The sequence below is a fragment of the Delphinapterus leucas genome, chromosome 1 (assembly GCF_059928025.1).
Source record: "Delphinapterus leucas isolate spDelLeu-1000000601 "Yukka" chromosome 1, BTC_Dleu_Yukka2, whole genome shotgun sequence".
Classification (NCBI taxonomy): Eukaryota; Metazoa; Chordata; class Mammalia; order Artiodactyla; family Monodontidae; genus Delphinapterus; species Delphinapterus leucas.
The window spans coordinates 124,747,392-124,770,857 of record NC_143129.1 but is presented as its reverse complement, the minus strand read 5'-3'; the positions used below and the strand labels follow the sequence as shown (position 1 = coordinate 124,770,857).

Below are 23,466 nucleotides of genomic sequence, written 5' to 3'. Positions count from 1 at the left end.
CTTCCCTGAAATTAATCATCAAATTTTGCAAAGTCTCTTTTCTATATATCTCTTGCATGTTTAGCTTCTATTCCCAATGCTGCTGCTCCAGCCTGGGGTACCATTTATCTATAATCTGATTTATTGCAGCAGCCTTCTGTTTGGCTTCCTCCTCCAGTCTTGTTCTTTACAGTCTCTTCTCTATATGAGAGCCTGAGAGATCTTTTGAAAATATAAATCTGAGCATATTACTCTTCATTAGTTTCTTGTTGTTGATGTAACAAAGTACCACAAATTTAGTGGCTTAAAACAACATGAATTTATTATCTTACAGTTCTGGAAGTCAGAAATCAGTTTTGCTGGGCTAAAATCAATGTGTTAGCAGGTCCACCGTTTCTTCTGGAGGCTCTAGGGGCAAAACTGTTTCCTTGCCTTTCCAGTTCCTAGAGGCCATCTACATTCCTTGGCTTATGGCCCTTCCTCCATCTTCAAAGCCAGCAGAATAGTTTCTTCTCTACTTTCTGACCTCTGCTTTTGTTCTTATATCTTCTCTCTTTGACTGATCCTCCTACCTCCCTCTTTTTTTTTTTTTTCTTTTTTGGCCACGCAGCTTGTGGGATCTTAGTTCCCTGACCAGGGATAGAACCTGGGCCCCCGGCTGTGAGAGCACAGAGCCCTAACCACTGGACTGCCAGGGAATTTCCCTGCCTCCTTCCTATAAGCACCCTTGTGATTACTTTGGGACTAACAAATAATCCAGAATAATCTCTCCATTTCAAGATGCTTAACTTAATCCCATCTTCAAAGTCCCCTTTACCAGATAACATATTCAAAGGTTCCAGGGATTAAGATGTGGACATCTTTGTGGGGCTACCACATATCCACTTGCATAAAATCCTTCATTCTCTTCTCATTACTTTTAGGATAAAATCCAAACTCTTCTGGATGGCTATTTCTTTATCATCTCCCACAGCATCTCTTGTTACTCGTCACTTGTCATTCTGCCTTCTAGTATAATTGAACTTCTTTTAGTTACTTGAACATATCCTGTCTCATGTTCTGGCTTTTAAATTTTTTTTAATTTAATTTATTTCCATTGGGGTATAGTTGATTTACAATATTAGTGTCAGTTGTACAACATAATGATTCAAAATTTGTATAGATTATACTCCATTTAAAGTTATTACAAAATAATGACTATATTCCTTATGCTGTATAATATATCCTTGTAGCTCACTTATTTTATACATAGTAATTTGTACCGCTTAATCCCCTACCCCTTTCTTGACCCTCCTCCCTACTCTCTCCCCATTGTTAACCACTAGGTGGTTCTCTGTATCTGTGAGTCTGTTTCTGTTTTGCTATACTCTTTTGTTTGTTTTATTTTTTAGATTCCATGTATAAGTGTTTGTCTTTCTCTGCCTGACTTATTTCACTAAGCATAATACCCTCCAGGACCCATCCATGTTTTCGCAAATGGCAAAATTTCATCCTTCTTTTATGGCTGAGTAGTATTCCATATATATGTACACACACATATACCACATCTTCTTTATTCACTCATCTGTTGATGGACACTTAAGTTGCTTCCATATCTTGGCAATTGTCAGTAATGCTGCTGTGAACATTGGGGTGCATGCATCTTTTCAAATTAGTGTTTTTGTTTTTTTCAGATATATACCCAGGAGTAGAATTGCTGAGTCATATGGTAGTTCTATTTTTAGTTTTTTGAGAAACCTCCATATTGTTTTCTACAGTGACTGCACCAATTTACATTCCCACCATCAGTGTATGAAGGTTCCCTCTTCTTGACAACCTTGCCAACATTTGTTATTTGTGGTCTTTTTGATGATAGCCATTCTGACAGGTGTCAGGTGATATCTCATTATGGTTTTGATTTGCGCTCTCTGATGATTAGCAGTGTTGAGCATCTTTTCGTGTGCCTGTTGGCCATCTGTATGTCTTCTTTGGAAAAATGTCTATTCAGGTCTTCTGCCTACTTTTTAATTGGATTATTTGTTTTATTGATATTGAATTATTTGAGCTGTTTATATATTTTGGATATTAACCCCTTCCTGGGTATATCATTTGCAAATATTTTCTCCCATTCAGTAGACTGTCTTTTCATTTTGTCAGTGGTTTCCTTTGCTGTGCAAAAGCTTTTAAGTTTCATTAGGTCTTATTTGTTTATTTTTATTTCCTTTGCCTTAGGAAACAGGTCCAAAAAAATATTGACCATTCATGTCAAAGAGTGTTCTGTCTAGAATCTTTTCTCTTTCTTCTCTGTAACCTCTTCTCCCAAGCTACTCTTTAGCCAACTGCAGTTCATAATTTACCATCCCAGTTTAGATGTCACTTCTTCTAGAAGCCTCTCTGCCTCCCCAAGTCTATGTTAGGTATCTTTTCTATATGTTGTCTGTAGTATCTTGTTATGGCACTTATCTTACAGTACTGTAAGTGAATGTTTTGTTGGATGATTCCCATATGAGTCTAGAACATAATGGGTGTTCATATTTGTTAAGCTATTGATTTATTATTAAACATGTTGAAAATTGTATTCTGTTGTTCCAAAGATTATAATGTTCTATATGATGAGATTTTAATGAAAAACTTGGATTTTATTTGAAGCTTTAGTTTTCATATATTTTAAGTTTTATAATTCCTTATAATAGAAAGTTTTAAATTGGCATCTACAAATGTTAAATATTTCTATATTTTCTTTATCTTGACAGTATATAATTTATCTTAACATGTAATAATGAGAATGTGAACCTCATAAAAAGTACAGTACGTACTTTCTTGTAGGCATTCTACAATAGGGATGAAAACATGAAGATTAAGTTATAAGTTTTTGTCCTCAGGGATCTTACATTCATGTTAGAGACACAGAACTCTAAATAAATAAATATGATACAGTGTGAAAAACACAATAATAATTTAATATTTTGTGGAAACATAGAGGAGGGAGCTGGGATAAATATAGTATCCAGGATTCACAGAGATAATATTTTAGCTCTGTCTTAAGGGAATGAGTAGGATTTTGACAACAGGAGAATTCTAGAAATGATACTCAAGACAAAGGGAACATGCCTGAGCAAGGTATGTTGATGTGCATAGGGGTAACAAAAATGTTTTTTGGATGCAGTGGCTGGGATAAAGATCCAATATGGGTGCTGCTGTGATCCTGAGCAGTCATTACTTTCTAGGGTACACTTCTTTTTCTGGGAAGTTGAGGAGGATAGAGTTAACATAAGCTTCTGCAGTTATACTTACATTGTTACAAAAGAACTTGCTGTATTTAAGGCATGGCCAGTAGTTATTTATGACTTGAAGCCTTGGGGAATGGCAGGAAATGAGAATTGAGGCTGGTTTATGAAAAGCCTTTATATAATGCTAAGAAGTTTGGATTTTATCCTGAAATCAATAGGGAGGTGATGATTCTAAACCAAGAGAGTAATATATATGGTCAAATCCTTATTTTAGAAACATTGTTTGTTTGTTACAGTAGATTTGGGGAGAGGAAGAAGGAAGAGACTGAAAAAGAGAAAGGCCAATCTATGTGAGGGCTTAAGAGAGTCTGACTAGTGGACTCACATATAAAATGTCATGGTAGTATAATATAATAGTATAATAGTATACTCAGCCTATTTACTCTAATTTTTTAACCACAGTTTTAACATAATTACCATAGAAGTGGTAATTTAGAAAGAGGCACAGCTCTAGAGGTAGGCAAACTGAAGAACATCAAAAATTTGAACAAGAAAGAAGTGACATAAAATTTTTGTATTTAGTTCTTTTTTTTAAAGGATAACAGTTTGGGGCCACTTTGTGAAAGTATCAATATGTTTACACAAAAACTTTTGAGATCACACATTACAATGATGATAATAACCATGAGTCATTAAGAAATAGTTACTATAGTTTAAGGTAAAGAAAAAAACACCTGGGGACATTTAAAAGGGATAGATTCCAATTATCTATACATATACTTTTATAGTGTACTTGAAGCTGGAAAATGAGTTGAGAAGAATAAAATAACAGTTTTGAGCTCTGGTATGTGCAAGGTACTCCTATGCACATATTATTGCACTTAATCCTCACTACAACCCTAGGAGGAAGATGTTATTATCCACATTTAAAAGATGAGAACAACTAAAGTTCAGAGAAGTTATGTAACTTTTGGAAGGTTATATGGTTAGTGGTTGAACTATGCTTTCAAACTAATCTTCTCTGATCTTTTAAGTATCATGTAGAAAAGTAAGAAGTCAAAAAGGTGGGAAGAAAATTATGATAAGCAACATCTAAAAGTCAGAGAAGTAGAGTTTCAAGAAGGAAGGGGTGATCAACAGTGGCAAAATTTGAAGACAAGTTCTGAGTAATCAAAATTAGGAAAAGACCACTAGAATTTATTAGTTTACTCCTGGTAAATGTAAGATAGATGAAGATAATTCAAACAAGTAATATTTTCAGGTAAAACTGTTCTGTTCTATTACTTGAGGATAATATTTTACATAGTGTATATTTAAAAAATGTAACAAAGTTTAACTGCTCATAGTTTCTGTTTGTTTGTTTCAGTTTTAGCAAGATTTCTTGATACAGAGCAGCTTCTTTCTGTTTTAGTCCAAATTCCAAAGCAAGACACGGTATGTTTATGTACAAATTATATGTTATATTGTTATACCTTATGTGATATAACTTGTCTTAATATGATGTAACAATTGGAAAATATGAAAATCTTTTGGAAATGTACGTCATTATTAATATCTGGAGTATTATACCTTTTTAAAGGAAACTTTTTTCCTCAGTGTATTATCATATATGATATATTTAAAATTAAAAGTTTCTTAGGTGAGGAATTGGTATATTTTCATTTATCAAATATTTACTTAAAGAATTTGGATATAGTTTTCAAAAACCTTAGATGACAATAATTTGCTTAATAAATAGAGAAAAATTGTTTTAGTTCCAAAGGTCCTTTAAAAGGTGATCATTATGTGAAGTTTGATTAGTTTTCAAATATGCTTAACATTTAGGAATGAAACAAAGTCTTTGGATATTTTACAAATTTAAATACTTAGTGCCATATATACAATGGAATATTACTCAGCCATAAAAAGAAACGAAATTGAGTTATTTGTAGTGAGGTGGATGGACCTAGAGTCTGTCATACAGAGTGAAGTAAGTCAGAAAGAGAGAAACAAATACTGTATGCTAACACATATATGTGGAATCTAAAAAAAAAAAGTGGTACTGATGAACCTAGTGGCAGGGTAGGAATTAAGAGGTAGACATAGAGAATGGACTTGAGAACGTGGTGGGGGAAGCGTAAGCTGGGATGAAGTGAGAGAAGCATCGACATATATACACTACCAAATGTAAAATAGCTAGTGGGAAGCTGCTGCATAGCACAGGGAGATCAGCTTGGTGCTTTGCGATGACCTAGAGGGATGGGATAGGTAGGGTGGGAGGGAGGCTCAAGAGGGAGGGGATATGGGGATTTATGTATGCATATGGCTGATTCACTTTATTGTACAACAGAAACTAACACAGTATTGTGAAGCAATTATATTCCAATAAAGATCTATTAAAAAAATAATAAGTAAATACTTAGTGCCTATAGGCACATTCTATAAAGAAAGGAATAGATGGTTTTCATTCTTCCATTTAAGGTGAATTGAAAAATATTTACTTTAATGAAATACATGTACAGTTGACTGTTGAACAATGCAGGGTTTGGAGTGTCCCCCTCCCCGCCCCCCATACAGTTGAAAACCCACGCAGGTGTGTAACATTACAGTCAGCCCTCTGCATAGGAGGGTTCTGCAACTGGATTGTGTCATACTGTATTTTTTGAATAAAATCCACCTATGAGTGGACCCGCACCATTCAAACCCATGTTGTTCAAGGGTCACCTGTATATTTTTGCTCATGTGCTTAAAAAGGAAAGACGTCTTGTACATCAGTAAAATTTGATTTAAAATGTGATTACTTTGCAGATCCATTGAAGGCTTATCGATGTTTAAGAAGCCTTTCCATATTGTAGAGATAATTGCTCTTAAGGTTCATTTACAATAAAAACATTATATGGAAAAGTTTTGGCTGTTGGGCAGGCAGAGAATTGGAAGTTTCCTTAAATAATTGAAACACCTTAAAATTCAATATATGCAAATGAGAGGTAACCTAGAACAACTGATGTCTGGAACAAAATTAGTTGGTTTCATACAATGAGGTTAGAAGCATTCCTTCCTCTTCAATTTTCTCATAGTGTTTGTGTAGAACTGGTACTATTTCTTCCTTAAATGTTCGGTAGAATTCACAAATGAAGCCATTAAAACTTGGAATTTTCTTTGTAGGAATGTTTTTGACTCTAAATTCAACTTCTTAAATATTTAATAGATATGATGCTATTCAGGTTACCTGTTTCTTCTTCTTTTTTTTTTTTTGGCCACGCAGCTTGTGGGATCTTAGTTCCCTGACCAGGGATTTGAACCTACAACCTCAGAAGTGAAAGTGCAGAGTCCTAACCACTGAACCACCAGGGAATTCCCAGAATATCTTACTTTGAATTAGGGTGTTTATTTCATTTGTACTTAATGAGATTATTGATATGTTTTGATTTAAATCTGCCATCATGGCACTTTTTTTCTATTTGCTTTCTTTTCCTTTTCTTCTGCCTTCTTTTGGATTAATTGAATATTTTTTATGATCTCATTTTACTCCTCTGTTGATTTATTGGATAGAACTCATTGTTTTGTTATTTTAATGGTTGCTTTCAGGTTTATTGATTACATCTTTAGCTGACTTCAGTCTACCTTCAAATAATATTATGTCACTTCACATGTGGTATAAGAACCATAGAGTAGTGGCAACAGAAGCAAAAATAATACAAGTTGGGAGTATATCCAACTAAAAAACTTCTGCACAGCAAAAGAAATAACCAATAAAATTAAAATGTAACTCCAGAATTGGAGAAAATATTTGCAAATCATATATCTGATAAGGAGTTAATATTCAAAATATATAAAGAACTCATATAACTCAATAGCAAAAAAATAAACAATCTGATTAAAAAATGGTCAGAGGAACCAAATAGATATTTTTCCAAAGAAGACATATGAATGACTAGCAGGTGCGGGAAAAGGTGTTCAGCATCACTAATCATCAGGGAAATGCAAATCAAAACCACAATGAGATATCACTTTTTTAGAATGCCTGTCATCAAAAGGATGTAAGATAGCAAGTGTTGGTGAGAATGTGGAGAAAAAGGAACCCTTGTGCATTATTGATGGAATGTAAATTAGTGCAGCTAAATTTATGGAAAAGAGTATAGCAGTTCCTCAAAAAATTAAAAAAATAGAACTACCATATGATCTAGCAATCCCATTTCTAAGTATATATCCAAATGAAATAGAAGCAGGATGTCGAAGAGATATCTGCACTCCCATGTTCATTGCAGCATTATTCATAATAGCCAAGATACAGACACACACACACAGACACACACTGGAATATTATGCAGTCATGAGAAAGAAGGAAATACTTCCATTTGTGGCAACAGGGGTAGCATTGAGGGCATTATGCTAAGTGAAGTAAGCCAAACAGAAAAAGATAAATACTGCATGGTTTCGTGTATGAGAAATCTAAAAAAAAAAAAAAGCAAACTCACAGGAAGAGTAGAAAAGTTGTTGCCAGGGCTTGCAGATCAGGGAAATAGGAAGAAGTTGGTTAAAGGGTACAAACTTTCAACTATAAGATGAATAAGATCTGCAGATCAAATATAAAACATGGTGACTATAGTTTATAACACTGTATTGTATAATTGAAATTTGCCAAGAGAGTAAATCTTAAATGTTCTCACATACAAAAAGAAAGATAAATATGTGAGGTGATGGATGCATTAATTAACTAGATGGGGGGATCCTTTTGCAATGTGTATGTACATCAAATCACCACAATGTACACTTTAAATATCTTACAATTTTATATGTCAGTTATACCTCAGTAAAGCTGAAAAAGAAAACCTTATGGTAGTATGCTGCCATTCCCCCCATTCCTCCCACTGGGCTATTGTCATATATTTTATTTCTACATATATCACACAGTTTATTTTTAAAAATATAACAGCTTTATCAAGGTAGAATTCACAAAGCATACACTTCACCCATTTGAAGTATACAATTTAACCATGTTTTGTATATTCATCGTTGTACAACAAACACTACAGTCAATTTTAGAACGTATTCATCACCCCAAAAAGTAACGCTGTACCTGTTAGCAATCACTTTCCATCCCTTCCAATCCTCTTCCCCCCAGTGCTTGGCATTTCTAATCTATCTGTTCCTTTAGATTTGCCTATTCTTGACATCTCATATAAATAGAATCACACAATATGTAGTCTCTTATGTTTGGCTTTTTTCACTTAGCATAATGTTTCAGGTTAATTCATATTGTAGCATACATCAATATTTGATTCTTTTTTTTTTCTTTTTCTTTGCGGTACGCGGGCCTCTCACTGTTGTGGCCTCTCCCGTTGCGGAGCACAGGCTCCGGACGCGCAGGCTCAGCGGCCACGGCTCACGGGCCCAGCCACTCCACAGCATGTGGGATCTTCCCGGACCGGGGCACGAACCCGTGCCCCCTGCATCGGCAGGCGGACTCTCAACCACTGTGCCACCAGGGAAGCCCTGATTCTTTTTATTGATAAATAATATTCCATTGTATAGATATAGCACATTTTGTTTATCTGTTCATCAGTTGCTGAACATTTGAGTTGTTTGCACTTTTGATTATTGATAATGCTGCTATGAATATTTATATACAAGTTTTTGTGTGGATGTAAGTTTTTGTTTATCTTGGATCTATACCTAGAGTGGAATTGCTGGCTCATATGGTAACTCTATGTTTAATTGTTTGAAAAACTGCCAGACTGTTTTCCAAAGTGACTATCGTTCTACAATTCCACCAGCAGTCTATGAGGGTCCCAATTTCTCCACATCCTTGCCAACATTTGTTATTATCTGACTTTTTGATTCTAGTCATCCTAGTGGGTATGAAGTAGTCTCTTGTGGTTTTTATTTGCATTTCGCTGATATGACTAATGATGTTGAGCACCTTTTCTTGTGCTTATTGGCCATTTGTATATCTTCCTTGCAGAAGTGTTTACTCATATCCTTTGCTAATTTTTGATTGGATTGTCATTTTATTATTGAGTTGTAAGAGTTCTTTATATATTCTGGATATAAGTCCCTTATTGTATATATGATTTACAAATATTTTCTACCATTTATTGGGTTGTCTTTTCATTTTCTTCGTATGTCCTTTGATATTACATGTTAATTCCCTTCCAGAAGGATGACTATTTAGCTTTCTTTCCTTTTCCTTCTATAAACATGGACACTTCCCTACTTCCCCTCACCCAGTAAGGTTATAACATAATTTTAGTTAGATCAAAATGATTATGACTATCCATGCTACACAGAACTCAGCATGCACAACTTTTCACATTTTTCCCCCAGAATTAATAACTTTTTTTGTGTGTGGTTTACCTTGTACTTTCACTAATTCAAGCATAGACATTTTCACCAATTATATAAATATCCTTTCAGTATATTCTAAATATCCTCTCAGTATTCATTCATTCACTTCAGGTACTCAGTCAATTTCAACCTCTGGAAGATGTCTCTCCCACAGGTTTCAAACTTGTTCCAATCTGGATTGGTTACCTCTCTTTCGCTAGTATACAGCTATGACCCCAGATTTCTCTTCATCATCATTGTTTGTCTTTCCTGTGTTGGATCTCTCTTTTTTTAAAAAAATGTTTGTTTATTTATTTTATTTTTGGCTGCATTGGGTCTTAGCTGCAGCACGCAGGATCCTCCGCTGTGGCATGTGGGCTCCTTGTTGCAGCACATGGGCTTCTCTCTAGTTGTGGCTCACATGGTCAGTAGTTGTGGTGCATGGGCTTAGTTGCCTCTCAGCATGTGGGATCTTAGTTCCCCGACCAGGGATCCAACTCACATCCCCTGCATTGGAGGGCGGATTCTTAACCACTGGACCATCAGGGAAGTCCTGGATCTCTTGTTTTTTATATCCCAAGTCTTCCTCTGTTTTCACTTACTCTCTTCTTTTCATGGAGCACAGTTTTTAGTAACTTTTTGAGAAAGAGTGAGACTTTATATGTCTAAAATGTTTTCTCATTTCCTCATGATTGATTGATAGTTTTGCTGAAAATAGAATTCGTCAGGAAGTAATTTTTCTTCAGAATTTAGGAGGCATTTCCCCACTGTCTTGTAGCTTATAATGTTCCTATTGAGAAGTTGAAACCATTGAGACTCCTGAATTTTGGATATGACTGACATATTTTCCCCCTTCATTCTCTGGAAGCATGTAAGACCTTTTGGTTTCAGCATCTTTAGAAAGTGAAAATAAAAATTAAATAAAATCTCAAATCTTCAGAAAATTTGCAAGTACATTACAAAGAACTTATTTTCCTGAAAATTTTAAGAGTTAGTTGCTGACATGATGCTCTGTCACTCTCAAATACATTAGTATTTCTTACAACAAGGATATTTTCCTATTCAACCACAGTAAACCTTCAAAATAAGGAAATTAATGATAATACCATTTAATAACATTTAATCCTCAGACCTCATTCAAGTTTTTCCAGTTTTGTCAATAATATCCCTTATTATTATTTTTTAAGATGTATTTATTATTTATTTATTTTTTTAATTTTTGGCTGCGTCGGGTCTTAGTTGTGGCATGTGGGATCTTTGTTGAGGCATGCGGGATCTTTTGTTGTGGCGCACAGGCTGTTGCGATGCACAGGCTTCTCTCTAGTTGTGGCATGCAGGCTCCAGGGCATGTGGGCTCTGTAGTTATGGCACGCGGGTTCCAGAGCGTGTGGGCTCTGTAGTTTGCAGCATGCAGGCTCTCTAGTTGAGGCGTGCACGAGCTTAGTTGCCCTGCGGCATGTGGGACCTTAGTTCCCTGACCAGGGATCGAACTGGCGTCCCCTGCATTGTAAGGTGGATTCTTTACAACTAGACCACCAGGGAAGTCCCGCCAACAATGCCCTTTATAGAAAAAGGATTCAGTTAAGAATCAAGCATTGCCTTTAGTTTTTGTATCTATTTAGTCTTCAGTCATGACCATGACACTTGAAAATTACGGGTATGTATTTTCGCTCCATTTGGGTTTGTCTGATGTTTCCTCATCATTAGATTCAGGTAATATTTTATTATAGGAAAGAATTAATTATCAGATTATACCTGAGAGCAGTCTCTTTGTTGTCACCTTGTGTAATGTGTAGTATTACACAGTCATACATATTCATGATTTAGTTTCTCTGGCTATAAGAATTAGTAATATACCATTGACCCTTGAACAACATGAGGCTGAAGGGTGCTGACCCCCTGCAAATTGAAAATCCTCATATAATTTTTGACTTCCTCCAAACTTAACTATTGATAGCCTACTGTTGACTGGAGTCCTTACTGATAACATAAACAGCTGATTAATACATATTTTGTATGTTATATATTTTTATACTGTATTCGTACAATAAAGTAAGCTAGAGAAAAGAAAACATTATTAAGAAAATCATAAGGAAGAGAAAATACATCTCCGGTACATATGTGCATTTATTGAAAAAAATCTGCATTTAAGTGGACCCATGCAGTTCAGACCTGTGTTGTTCAAGGATCAGCTGTACATGTTTTTGCATTAGACTGTTTCTGGTTATATTAAGAAAGGAATATCAATTTAGCCAACTAGCTCTCTGGGAAATATCTGTGATTAAATAACCAGCTGCTGTAATCAGTTTGACTGTCAGATTTTAGAAAAGCCCAGTGGGCTAAGTGTAAGGTAATTCTGTAAATTGAGAATCTGGAATCTTTTTTCCAGTCTAGAAAAGGCAATCTGTAACTAGCTCCATAAGGTTTTTATGGGCCAGTGTTACTTCCCACCCTTTTTAGTTTTGGAGGGATCAGTCATAGCTGTACATTTTTTACTTAACTAGCACATCTGTCCTTTGTGGAGGCTTTTTAAAAAATACTTTCCACACCTGAAACTAACACAACGTTGTAAATCAACTATACTCCAATAAAACATTTTAAAAAAAGGAAAAATATAAAGTAAAAAAAGTACTTTTCAGATGAGATGTACAATATATTGACCTGATACATAATTCATGAATTTCAATATTCCTTATACTGTTTCTCAGTTGCTGTTTCCTTAACCATCTGGAGATATATTTTAAATGAGGCTTTTCCTTCATTTAATATAAGCATATATATATATCTTAATTAAATATGATATTTACTAAATTAGTTCAGACTTGTGCTGGTTAAGTTGCATTATTTGCTTAAGCTTGTGGATGAACTAAATGTTCTTTTGGCTGAATTTTATGACTGGCTTAAACTTCTGAATGAACTAAATGTTCTCTGAAAATTTCCAGTATGGAATTGTTTGCCTAAGGTGAATTCTCATTTTTTCTCTTTAAGAATATTGATTTTATAAAATGCATATTTTCTGGTCATAAGTATTCATTGAGAATAAAACTTAAATTTATTATTTTAATTAATCCAAATGTCTTTTCTTTTTATGCAGTGTTTATAACCTTACAATTTAATGTATTGCATTAAGAATGTTTGTGTTTTCCATTATAAACATCCAAAATACTTCCTGCAACATTTGAAAACTTTGATATTAAAGAATTTTTTTCAAGTTTTTACCCAAGTTTCTTTGCTTTGTTTTGAATAACTTTTAATTTTTTCCAATTGATTTCAGACTGCCATATAGAGTATGTAGTACATGGCTCCTTCTTTAATTAATTCAACAAGTTATTTTACCAAGCATTGTAATGAGTGCTAGGGATACAGTAAGAAGTGAATCTCTAACCCAAAGGAATTTATAATTCATTTTGAGATTTTGGTTAAAAAAAAGCAATTACAGCATAGTATTATCAGGAACTGTAAGGTATCTGATATTCTACCCTACTTGCAAGCTAACAAGTTAGCCTGCCACAGTTTCATAAATGCTGACAGAAGACACAGACTCCTAGATCAGAGAGAAAGGACTTTATACCCACAATAGCAATATCCAGAGTATCAACATTTTCTTGCACTGATTCCCCAAGCTCCTTTTCCCACAGGGCGATGTGAAGAGGGCTAGGTGGTACCTGCACATACAGAGTTTTACAGGAGAGAATTGCTGATCTTAGGGAACCTGAATCTTTTATAATGGGCGGTAAGCATAGTTGCCTGCTATTATGCAGGGAGGCACCATCTTTATCTTCTGAGACTGTAAGCAGACCTGCCCTTTGCTGTAGAAGGAGACACTATATCTTTCAAGGCTATTCACTATATAAACATCCTTGAAAAGTCTGTCCAGAACAAAGGCGGTCAGTGCCTTTGCTCATAAGACATGCAAAAGGCCAGTAGAGAATTTTCTCCCAGTTCTCCACGAAGAAACTCTTTTCTTGGCTTTGAAGAAGCAAGCTGTAAAGAGACTGTATTAGTGTTCTATTGCTGCATAACAAATGACCTCAACTATAGCAGCTTAAAACTACACATATTTATTATCTCACAGTTTCTGTCAGTTAGGAGTCTATGCATATCTTAGCTTGGTTCTCTGCTTAGGGTCTTACAAACTGCAGTTAAGGTGTCATTCAGGGCTGGATACTCATCTGGAGTACTCACCTAGGGAAGGGTCTGCCTCTCTGCTCATGTGGTATGGGCAACGCTTAGTACCTTGCAACTGTAAGATTCATTGCTGTTTACTTTCTCAAAGCCATTAAGGTAGGAAGAGATTGGAAGGAGAGACAGAGAAAGAAGAAACAGGAAATCACTAGTGATATAAGAGGTTAAGAGAGTACCTGTGTAAATATAGTAAGACAACTCCTCCACAGCAGGATTTCTCAAACTTGGCACTGTTGACATGTTGGGATGGATAATTCTTTTACTGTTCTGTGCATTCTAAAATGTTTAGCAGTATTCATAGCTTCTACCCACTAGATGCCAGTAGAATCCAATTGTTATACCCAATTATTATAGCCAGAAATGTATTCAGGCATTACAACAGTGAACACCCATGTGATGACCACTCAGGTAAAGGAACAGATATTGCCAGTACTTCAGAACTCCCCTTCTGTTCCTTCCTATTCATTATTCTCTACCTCCCTCCAAAAAGAAACCACTTTTTATTAATTACTTTTTTGTTTTTCTTTATAACTTAGTTTTACTTGTTCTTTTAAAAACTTTAAATATAAGGAATCATTCAGTGTGTATTTTTTATATCTGGCTTCTTCTATCCAACATTGTGTTTGTAAGATTATTCATGTTGTTGCATGTAGCTGTAGCTCATTTATTTCCATTGCTATATAATATTCCACTGTATGAGTATGCCATTATTCAGTTCACTGTTATTGGACTTCTGAGTTGTGGGCAGGTTTTGGCAATTAGAAATAATACTGCTTAATCATTTTATACCTGCTTCTTAATAAAATTTTGGACATATTTTTATTGGGTACATAGGAATGGAACTTCTGAGTCTTGAGGTGTATCTTCAACTTTAGTTGAACTTTTGGCAAACATGATGTTTGCCAAAATGTTTTTCAAAATGATTGTACTAATTTACAGTCCCATCAGGAGGGTATGAGAAGTCCCATTGCTCTTATCCAAAACCTGATATTGTCAGTTGAAAAATCTTAGCCATAGTGGTTGGTAGATAGTAGTATTTCATTGTGGTTTTATTTGCATTTTCCTGTTAATGAGGTTGAACACCCTTTCATATGTATATTGACCATTTGACTATCTTCTTTTGTGAAGGTCTTGCCCATTTTTCTATTGAGTTATCTTTTATGATTTGTAGAGCTGTTTATATAAGCTGTTTATATAAGTTGCTTCTGTGTTACGAATATCTTCTCCCACTTTGTAATTGGCTTTTTTTGTTCAGTATTGTGGGGTAGACATTGTTGGTGTGCCACCCACATCCCCTTGGCATTCACTTTTGTGTATGGATGGCATCTCACTGCAAGCAAGCTGCAACTTTCTGCCTGAGGACTTTCTCTGGCCACAGGAGAGACTAGAGAGTAATCAGGGAGTTGCTGACCCAGTGATATGTCTTGATGAATACTGAACTGAAGTTGGTGAATAAATGCCCCATTTTCCTTACCTCTGGAAGTAGTTTCTGAAGCTTACTTTACACTATCTCTGAGAGGTCTCCAGCAGGATTGAGCCACGGTACCATACACTGGTAACCGGATCATCATTACATCCTATATTGATGTTCTTCCCTTGCCTTCTTACTTCCCCACTCTTCTTGCCTATACTTCCTGGAATTACTTTTCAAATAAATTATTTGGTTTCTAAAAACTGGTTTTTGGAGAACCTATCCTGCATCAGTGGTGTCTTTTGATGAATAGAAATTCTTTTTTTTGATTCATTATTTTGTATATATTATGAAACAATCACCACAGTAAGTCTAGTTAACATCCATCCCCATGCATAGTTTTAAATATTTTTCTCGTGACGAGGACTTTAAGATCTACACTCTTAGTAACTTTCAAATATGCAATACAGTGTCATTAACTATAGTCACCATGCTGTATATTACATCCCCATGACTTATTTATTTTATAGCTGGAAGTTTGTACCTTTTGACCTTCTTCTCCCATTTTGCCTCTCCCCCACATCCTAACTCTGGCAACCACCAATCTGTTCCCTGTATTTATGAGTTTGGTTTTTTGTTTGTTTTTAGATCCATGTATAAGTGAGATCATGTGGTATTTGTCTCTGTCTGACTTATTAGAAGTCTTTAATTTAAATGTAGTCTACTTTATTTTTTTCCTTTATAGTTAGTGTTTGTTGTATTCTGCTTAAGAATTCTTTACCTACCCCAGTGTCTTGATTGTACCCATGGGATTTTAATTTATGGAGATCACTGAGTGATGACATGGAGAGGCTAATGCCATTTAAAGGCTATATGTATATATATATATTTTTTTTTTTTAATCTAAATTTATTTATATATTTATTTTTGGCTGCATTGCATCTTTGTTGCTGTGCGCGGGCTTTCTCTAGTTGCGGTGAGTGGAGGCTACTCTTTGTTGTGGTGTGCGGCCTTCTCATTGCGGTGGCTTCTCCTGTTGTGGAGCACAGGCTCAGTAGTTGTGGCACATGGACTTAGTTGCTCCGCAGCATGTGGGATCTTCCCGGACCAGGGCTCGAACCCATGTCCTCTGTGTTGGCAGGTGGGTTCTTAACCACTGCACCACCAGGGAAGTCCAAAGGATATTCTTCTTACTTACAATTCCTGAGAGAAAGAAGTACGTCATGCAGAATTACATGGGGAGGTACCAGGATTACTCAGGAGGTGGAAGACTGGCGGAAAAATATTTCAAAACCGTAAATTACTGCAGTAGTAGGAACTTGTTAGGTGAAAATGTCCCCTATTTAGTAAGAAGCAAAACACAGATGGTGGGATTTGTGGTTGGAGTATTTGTAATGTGATTTTTGTGTGCCCACAAAAAACAGACCATGGGGGAGATGTAAACAACTTGGCCATTAGTTTGAACCTGTGATTAATGTGTGCTAAATCATCAATTATGAAACTTATAAAGGTTTGGTTAGAATATCCAAGGTAATGAAGATATTCTTCTTTGTTATATTCCAGATGCTTTATTGTTTTATGTTTAGATTTACAGTCCACCTGGAATTGATATTTGTATGTGGTGTGAAGAAGGGGCCATATTTAATTTTTTCTTGTACAGATTCATAATCGTATTGGTACCATTTATGGAGAAGACTTTCCTTTGCCTACTGCTCCACAGTCAACCTTTGTCATAAATCAAGTGCCCATATATGATTTTCTTTCTAGACTCTATTCTATACCATTGGTCTCTCTGTCTGCCCTTGTGCTGATACCACAGTTTCTTAATTACTCTATTATAAGTTGATATTCATTAGAGTTAGTCGTTCCATGCTGTTCTTCTTCAAGAGTATCTTGGCTATTTTTGGAAGATGTTCTCCTTTAGTAATAGTGATGATAATTGTCTTATGTTCGGTGAATTTTATTTATTTTTAATATTCCAGTTAGTTTCAGAAATTCATTATAAGAGAGCATGAGATAACTTGTTTTGGGGCTAACAACATTCATTTGAGTATTTCTTCTAAATTGATCCATATAGTCTTGGAAAAGTCCAGGTATTGTGCAATGGGGATATAGGTTAGGAGGCTTCAAAGAGAAATCGCTCATAGCAATACAAGCTTACCTCAGGAAACAAGAAAAATCTCAAATAAATAACCTAACATTACACCTAGAGCAACTAGAGAAAGAAGAACAAACAAAACCCAAAGTTAATGGAAGAGCAGAAATAAATGAAATAGAGACCAAAAAAACAGTAGAAAAGATCAACCAAACTAAAAGCTGGTTCTTTGAAAAGATAAACAAAATTGATAAATCTTTAGCCAGACTCATCAAGAAAAAAAGGGAGAGGGCTCAAATCAATAAAATTAGAAATGAAAAAGAAGTTACAACCGACACCACAGAAATACAAAGGGCCATAAGAGACTACTACAAGCAACTATATGCCAATAAAATGGACAACCTAGAAGAAATGGACAAATTCTTAGAAAGATAAGAAATGGACAAATTCTTAGAAAGATACAATCTCCCAAGACTGTACCAGCAAGAAGTAGAAAACATTAACAGACCAGTTACAAGTACTGAAATTGGGCTTCCCTGGTGGCGCAGTGGTTGAGGGTCTGCCTGCCGATGCAGGGGACACGGGTTCGTGCCCCGGTCCGGGAAGATCCCACATGCCACGGAGTGGCTGGGCCCGTGGGCCATGGCCGCTGGGCCTGTGCGTCCAGAGCCTGTGCTCCGCAGCGGGAGAGGCCGCAGTGGTGGGAGGCCCGCGTACCGCAAAAAACAAAAAAAACCCAAAAAAACCCAAAAAGTACTGAAATTGAATCTGAGATTAAAAAACTCCGCTCAAACAAAAGTCCAGGACCAGATGGCTTCACAGGGGAATTCTATCAAACATTTAGAGAAGAGTTAACAGCTGTCCTTCTGAAACTATTCCAAAAAATTTCAGAGGAAGGAACAGTTCCAAACTCATTCTATAAAGCCATCATCACCCTGATATCAAAACCAGACAACAATACCATAAAGAAAGAAAATTACAGGCCAGTATCACTTATGAACATAGATGCAAAAATCCTCAACAAAATTCTAGCACACCAAATCCAACAATACATTAAAAGGATCATACACCATATTCAAGTGGGATTTATCCCAGGGATGCAAGGATTTTTCAGTATCCACAAATCATTCAGTATGAGATACCACATTAACAAAATGAAGAATAAAAACCATATGATCATCTCAATAGATGCAGAAAAAGCTTTTGATAAAATTCAACATCCATTTATGATAGAAATTCTCCAGAAAATGGGCATAGAGAGAACCTACCTCAACATATTATAAAGGCCATATATGACAAATCCACAGCTGGTGAAAAGCTGAAAGCATTTCCTCTAAGATCAGGAACAAGACAAGGATGTCAACTCTCACCACTTCTGTTCAACATCATTTTGGAAGTCCTAGCCATGGCAATCAGAGAAGAAAAAGAAATAAAAGGAATCCAAATTGTTAAAGAAGAAGTAAAACTGTCACTGTTTGCAGATGAAATGATAGCAGACATAGAAAATCCTGAAGATACTAGAGCTCATCAATGAATTTGTTAAAGTTGTAGTATACAAAAGTAATACACAGAAATCTGTTGCATTTCTATACACTAACAATGAAAGTTCAGAAAGAGAAATTAAGGAAACAGTCCCATTTACCATCACATCAAAAAGGATAAAATACCAGGAATAAACCTTTCTAAGGAGGCAACAGACCTGTACTCCAAAAACTATGAGACACTGATGAAAGAAACTGAAGATGACACAAACAGATGGAAAGATATCCATGTTCTTGGATTGGAAAAATCAATATTGTCAAAATAGCTATACTACCCAAGGCAATCTACAAATTCAGTGCAATCCTTATCATATTACCAATGGCATTTTTCACAGAACTAGAACAAAATTTTTAAAATTTTGTATGGAAACACAAAAGACCCCGAATAGCCAAAGCAATCTTGAGAAAGAAAAGTGGAGCTGGAGAAATCAGGTTCCCTGACTTCAGACTGTACTACAAAGCTACAGTAATCAAAACAGTGTGGTACTGGTACAAAAATAGAGATATATAGATCAATGGAACAGGATAGAAAGCCCAGAGATAAACCCACGCACTTACGGTCAATTAATCTATGACAGAGGAGGCAGGAATATGTAATGCACAAAAGACAGTCTCTTCTGTCTTTTAATAATAAGTGGTGCTGGGAAAACTGGACACCTACATGTAAAAGAATGAAATTAGAATATTCTCTAACACCATATAGAAAAATAAACTCAAAATGGATTAAAGACCTAAATGTAAGACCAGGTACTATAAAACTCTTAGAGGAAAACATAGGCAGAACACATTTTGACATAAATCACAGCAGTATCTTTGTGGATCCATCTCCTAGAGTAATGGAAGTAAAACCAAAAATAAATAAATGGGACCTAATTAAATTTAAAAGTTTTTGTGCAGTAAAGGGAACCATAAAAAAAAAAGACAACTTACAGAATGGGAGAAAAATATTTGCAAATGATGCGACTGACAAGGGATTAATCTCCAAAATATACAAACAGCTCATACAGCTCAATATCAAAAAACAAACAGCTCCATCAAAAAATGGGCAGAATAGGACTTCCCTGGTGGTCCAGTGGTTAAGAATCCACCTTGCAATGCAGGGGATGCCAGTTTGATCCCTGGTCAAGGAACTAAGATCGCACACGCTGCAGGGCAGCTAGGCTTGCACGCCACACCTAGAGAGCCCGTGTGCCGCAACTACAGAGCCCATGCTCTCTGGAGCCCATGCACCACAACTACAGAGCCCACGTGCTCTGGAGCCCACACGCCACAACTAGAGAGAAGCTTGTGCACTGCAATGAAGAACCTGCGTGCTGCAATGAAATATCCTGCATGCCGCAACTAACACCCAACACAGACTAAATAAATAAATAAATATATTTTAAAAAAATGGGCAGAAGATCTAAAAAGACATTTTCTCAAAGAAGACATACAGATGGCCAAAAAGCACGTGAACATTGCTAATTACATTGCTAATTAGAGAAATGGAAATCAATGCTTCAATGAGGTATCACCTCACACCAGTCAGAATGGCCATGATTGAAAGTCTACAAATAATAAATGCTGGAGAGGGTGTGGAGGAAAGGGAACCCTCCTACACAGTTGGTGGGAATGTGAATTGGTACAGCAGCTATGGAGAACAGTATGGTGGTTCCTTAAAAAACTAAAAACAGAGCTACCATATGATCCTGCAATCCCACTACTAGGCATATATCTGGAGAAAAACAATTCAAAAAAGATACATGCACCAAGGGACTTCCCTGGTGGCACAGTGGTTAAGAATCCACCTGCCAGTGCAGAGGACATGGGTTCGAGCCCTGGTCCGGGAAGATCCCACATGCCGCAGAGCAACTAAGTCTGTGTGCCACAACTACTGAGCCTGTGCTCTAGAGCCTGCAAGCCACAACTACTGAAGCCCATGCACCTAGAGCCCGTGCTCCGCAACAAGATAAACCACTGCAGTGAGAAGCCCATGCACCGCAACAGAGTTACCCCTACTCGCTGCAGGTAGAGAGAGCCCATGTGCAACAGTGAAGACCCAATGCAGCCAAAAATAAATAAATAAATATTTTAAAGAAAAAACAACAAAACAGTAGCCAAGACATGGAAGCAACCTAAGTGTCCATTGACAGATGAATGGATAAAGAAGATGTCATGTATACACACGCATACACACACACACACACACACACACACACACGCAATGGAATATTAGCCATAAAAAAGAATGAAATTACGCCATTTGCAACATGGATGGACCTAGAGATTATCAAGATAAGTGAAGTAAGCAAGACAGAGAAAGAAAAATACATATGATATTGCTTATGTGGACTCCAAAGAATGACACAATGAACTTACTTACAAAACAGAAATGGACTCACAAACATAAAAAACAAACTTGTGGTTACTAAGTGGGAGAGGGAGAGGGATAAATTAGGAGTTTGGGATTAAAATATACACATTAATATATATAAAATAGAAAACCAGCAAGGGCCTACTTATAATAGCACATGGAACTATACTCAATATCTTGTAATAACCTATAATGGAAGAGAATGTAAAAAAAGAATATGTATTACATATTATTTAATCTTTATATATTCTTGATATATTTATATATATGTAAAACTGAATCACTTTGCTGTATACTTGAAACTAGTATAACATTATAAATCAACTATATTTCAATAAAAATAAAACAGCTCTATATCAAGCATATTACATCATAATTGTAATATCCTAAAACTCCTTGTCAGTATTGGTAAATTAGTCCATTCACAAACATTCATCATTTCCCCAGGTTTAGTACCAGTGTTTGGCTTTGGAGATGGTATGATTTGATTTTCAAAAAATTTATTTATAAAATTTAGAATGTTGATGTTGCTTTATTTTGAAAAACTATAATTAGTTTGGACCACTGGAATTATGGAAATTGTTTTACTTGCATAAACAGGAACAGATGAGGGAAATTCTATAACTATCTGGGAGGTTTGGATTCAGTTTTTCAAGTATCATCCATTTATCAGTGTCTTTTCTGCCTTTTAAAATTAATCTTAGTCTCTTAGTGCTGGTCAGTATTGCATTGTATCTCCTGTTGCTACTGTGGGTTAAGCTGGACACAAAGGGTTTTATATAGAAATGAAAGTTGGGTACAGTGAGGTGAACTCTTCTCACTGTCAGACTCACAGGAGACTAGTGCATTAGGCTTATCATGATGGGTCAGTAATTTGTAATCATTGTCTAGGCTGTTATCCTGCCTAGGTTGATAAATAAAAATGTATGGGAAATGTAAGTATAGAATGTTCAAGAGGAAAACCCATTAATGTGTTAAATATTTATGGTGTCCACATTTGGATTTTTATCTTAATAGATTAATGCAGCTGAATCAAAGATAACAAATTTAATATACCTAAAACATACCTTGGAACTCGTGGATCCTTTAAAGGTAATTTTTATGTGTATATGTTGTTTAAAACATGTCTAGCATCAGGTTTTTAAACTTTTTGTTTTGAAAAAATTTCACACAGTAAGTTGCAAGAATAGTATAATGAATTCTCATATTCTGTCTCTTTCCACACACAGCACACACACATATTATTGTCCTTATTATTACCTTACTGAACTATTTGAGAATAAGTTGCAGTACCTAAATACTAAAGTGCATATCTCCTAAGAACAAAGATGTTCTCTTGCATAACCACAATATAATTTAAAAATTCAGGATATTTAACATTGGTAAAATACTATTAAGTTGACCCTTGAACAACATGGGGGTCAGGAACACCAACCCTGCGTGTAGTGGAAATTCTGCATATAACTTATTGTTGGCCCTTTGAATATTTAGTTCCTCCACATCCACAGTTCCTCTGCATCTGCAGTTCCATATCTGCAGATTCAACTAACCGCAGATCACGTAGTACTGTGGTATTTATTGTACTATTGAAAAAAATCCACCCATAACTGGACCCTCACAGTTCAAACCCATGTTGTTCAAGGATCAACTGCATATTATATATAGCCTATATTCACATTTTTTCAGTTGTCCTAATACTGTTCTTTATGGTATTTTTTTTTTCCTGGTACATGATCCAGTCAAGGACCATGCATTGTATTTAATGTCATGTTTCTTTACACTTTTTTTTTTTTTTTTTGCGGTATGTGGGCCTCTCACTGTTGTGGCCTCTCCCATTGTGGAGCACAGGCTCCGGACGCGCAGGCTCAGTGACCATGGCTCACGGGCCCAGCCGCTCCGCGGCATGGGATCTTCCCGGACCAGGGCACGAACCCATGTCCCCTGCATCGGCAGGCGGACTGTCAACCACTGTGCCACCAGGGAAGCCCCTTTACACTTTTTTAAAGTGAAAAGTTTCTCAGCCTTTCTTTGCCTTTTGTGATGTTGACATCTTGAAGAGTAAGGGTCAGTTTTTTTAAAAAATATCTTTATTGGAATATAATTGCTTTCCAGTGTTGTGTTAGCTTCTGTTGTGCAACAAAGTGAATCAGCTATAAGTGTACATATATCCCCACACCCCCTCCCTCTTGTGCCTCCCTCCCACTCTCCCTATCTCACCCCTCTAGGTGGTCACAAAGCATCGAGCTGATCTCCCTGTGCTATGCAGCAGCTTCCCACTAGCCATCCATTATACATTTGGTAGTGTATATATGTCAGTGCTACTCCCTCTCTTCGTCTCAGCTTCCCCTTCCCCCTCTCTGTCCTCAAGTCCATTCTCTACATCTGCA

General features: G+C 36.1%; 1 protein-coding gene across 1 annotated transcript in view; it reads left to right on the top strand.

The window, feature by feature from the left end:
• The window catches only part of MSH4 (mutS homolog 4), a 98,152-nt gene that overhangs the window by 24,015 nt on the left and 50,671 nt on the right, over window positions 1-23,466 (top strand). The window contains exons 8-9 of the mRNA XM_022581067.2: window positions 4,555-4,622; window positions 22,097-22,171. Coding sequence (XP_022436775.2) covers window positions 4,555-4,622; window positions 22,097-22,171 — 143 coding nt within the window. The remainder of the gene's footprint in view (window positions 1-4,554; window positions 4,623-22,096; window positions 22,172-23,466) is intronic.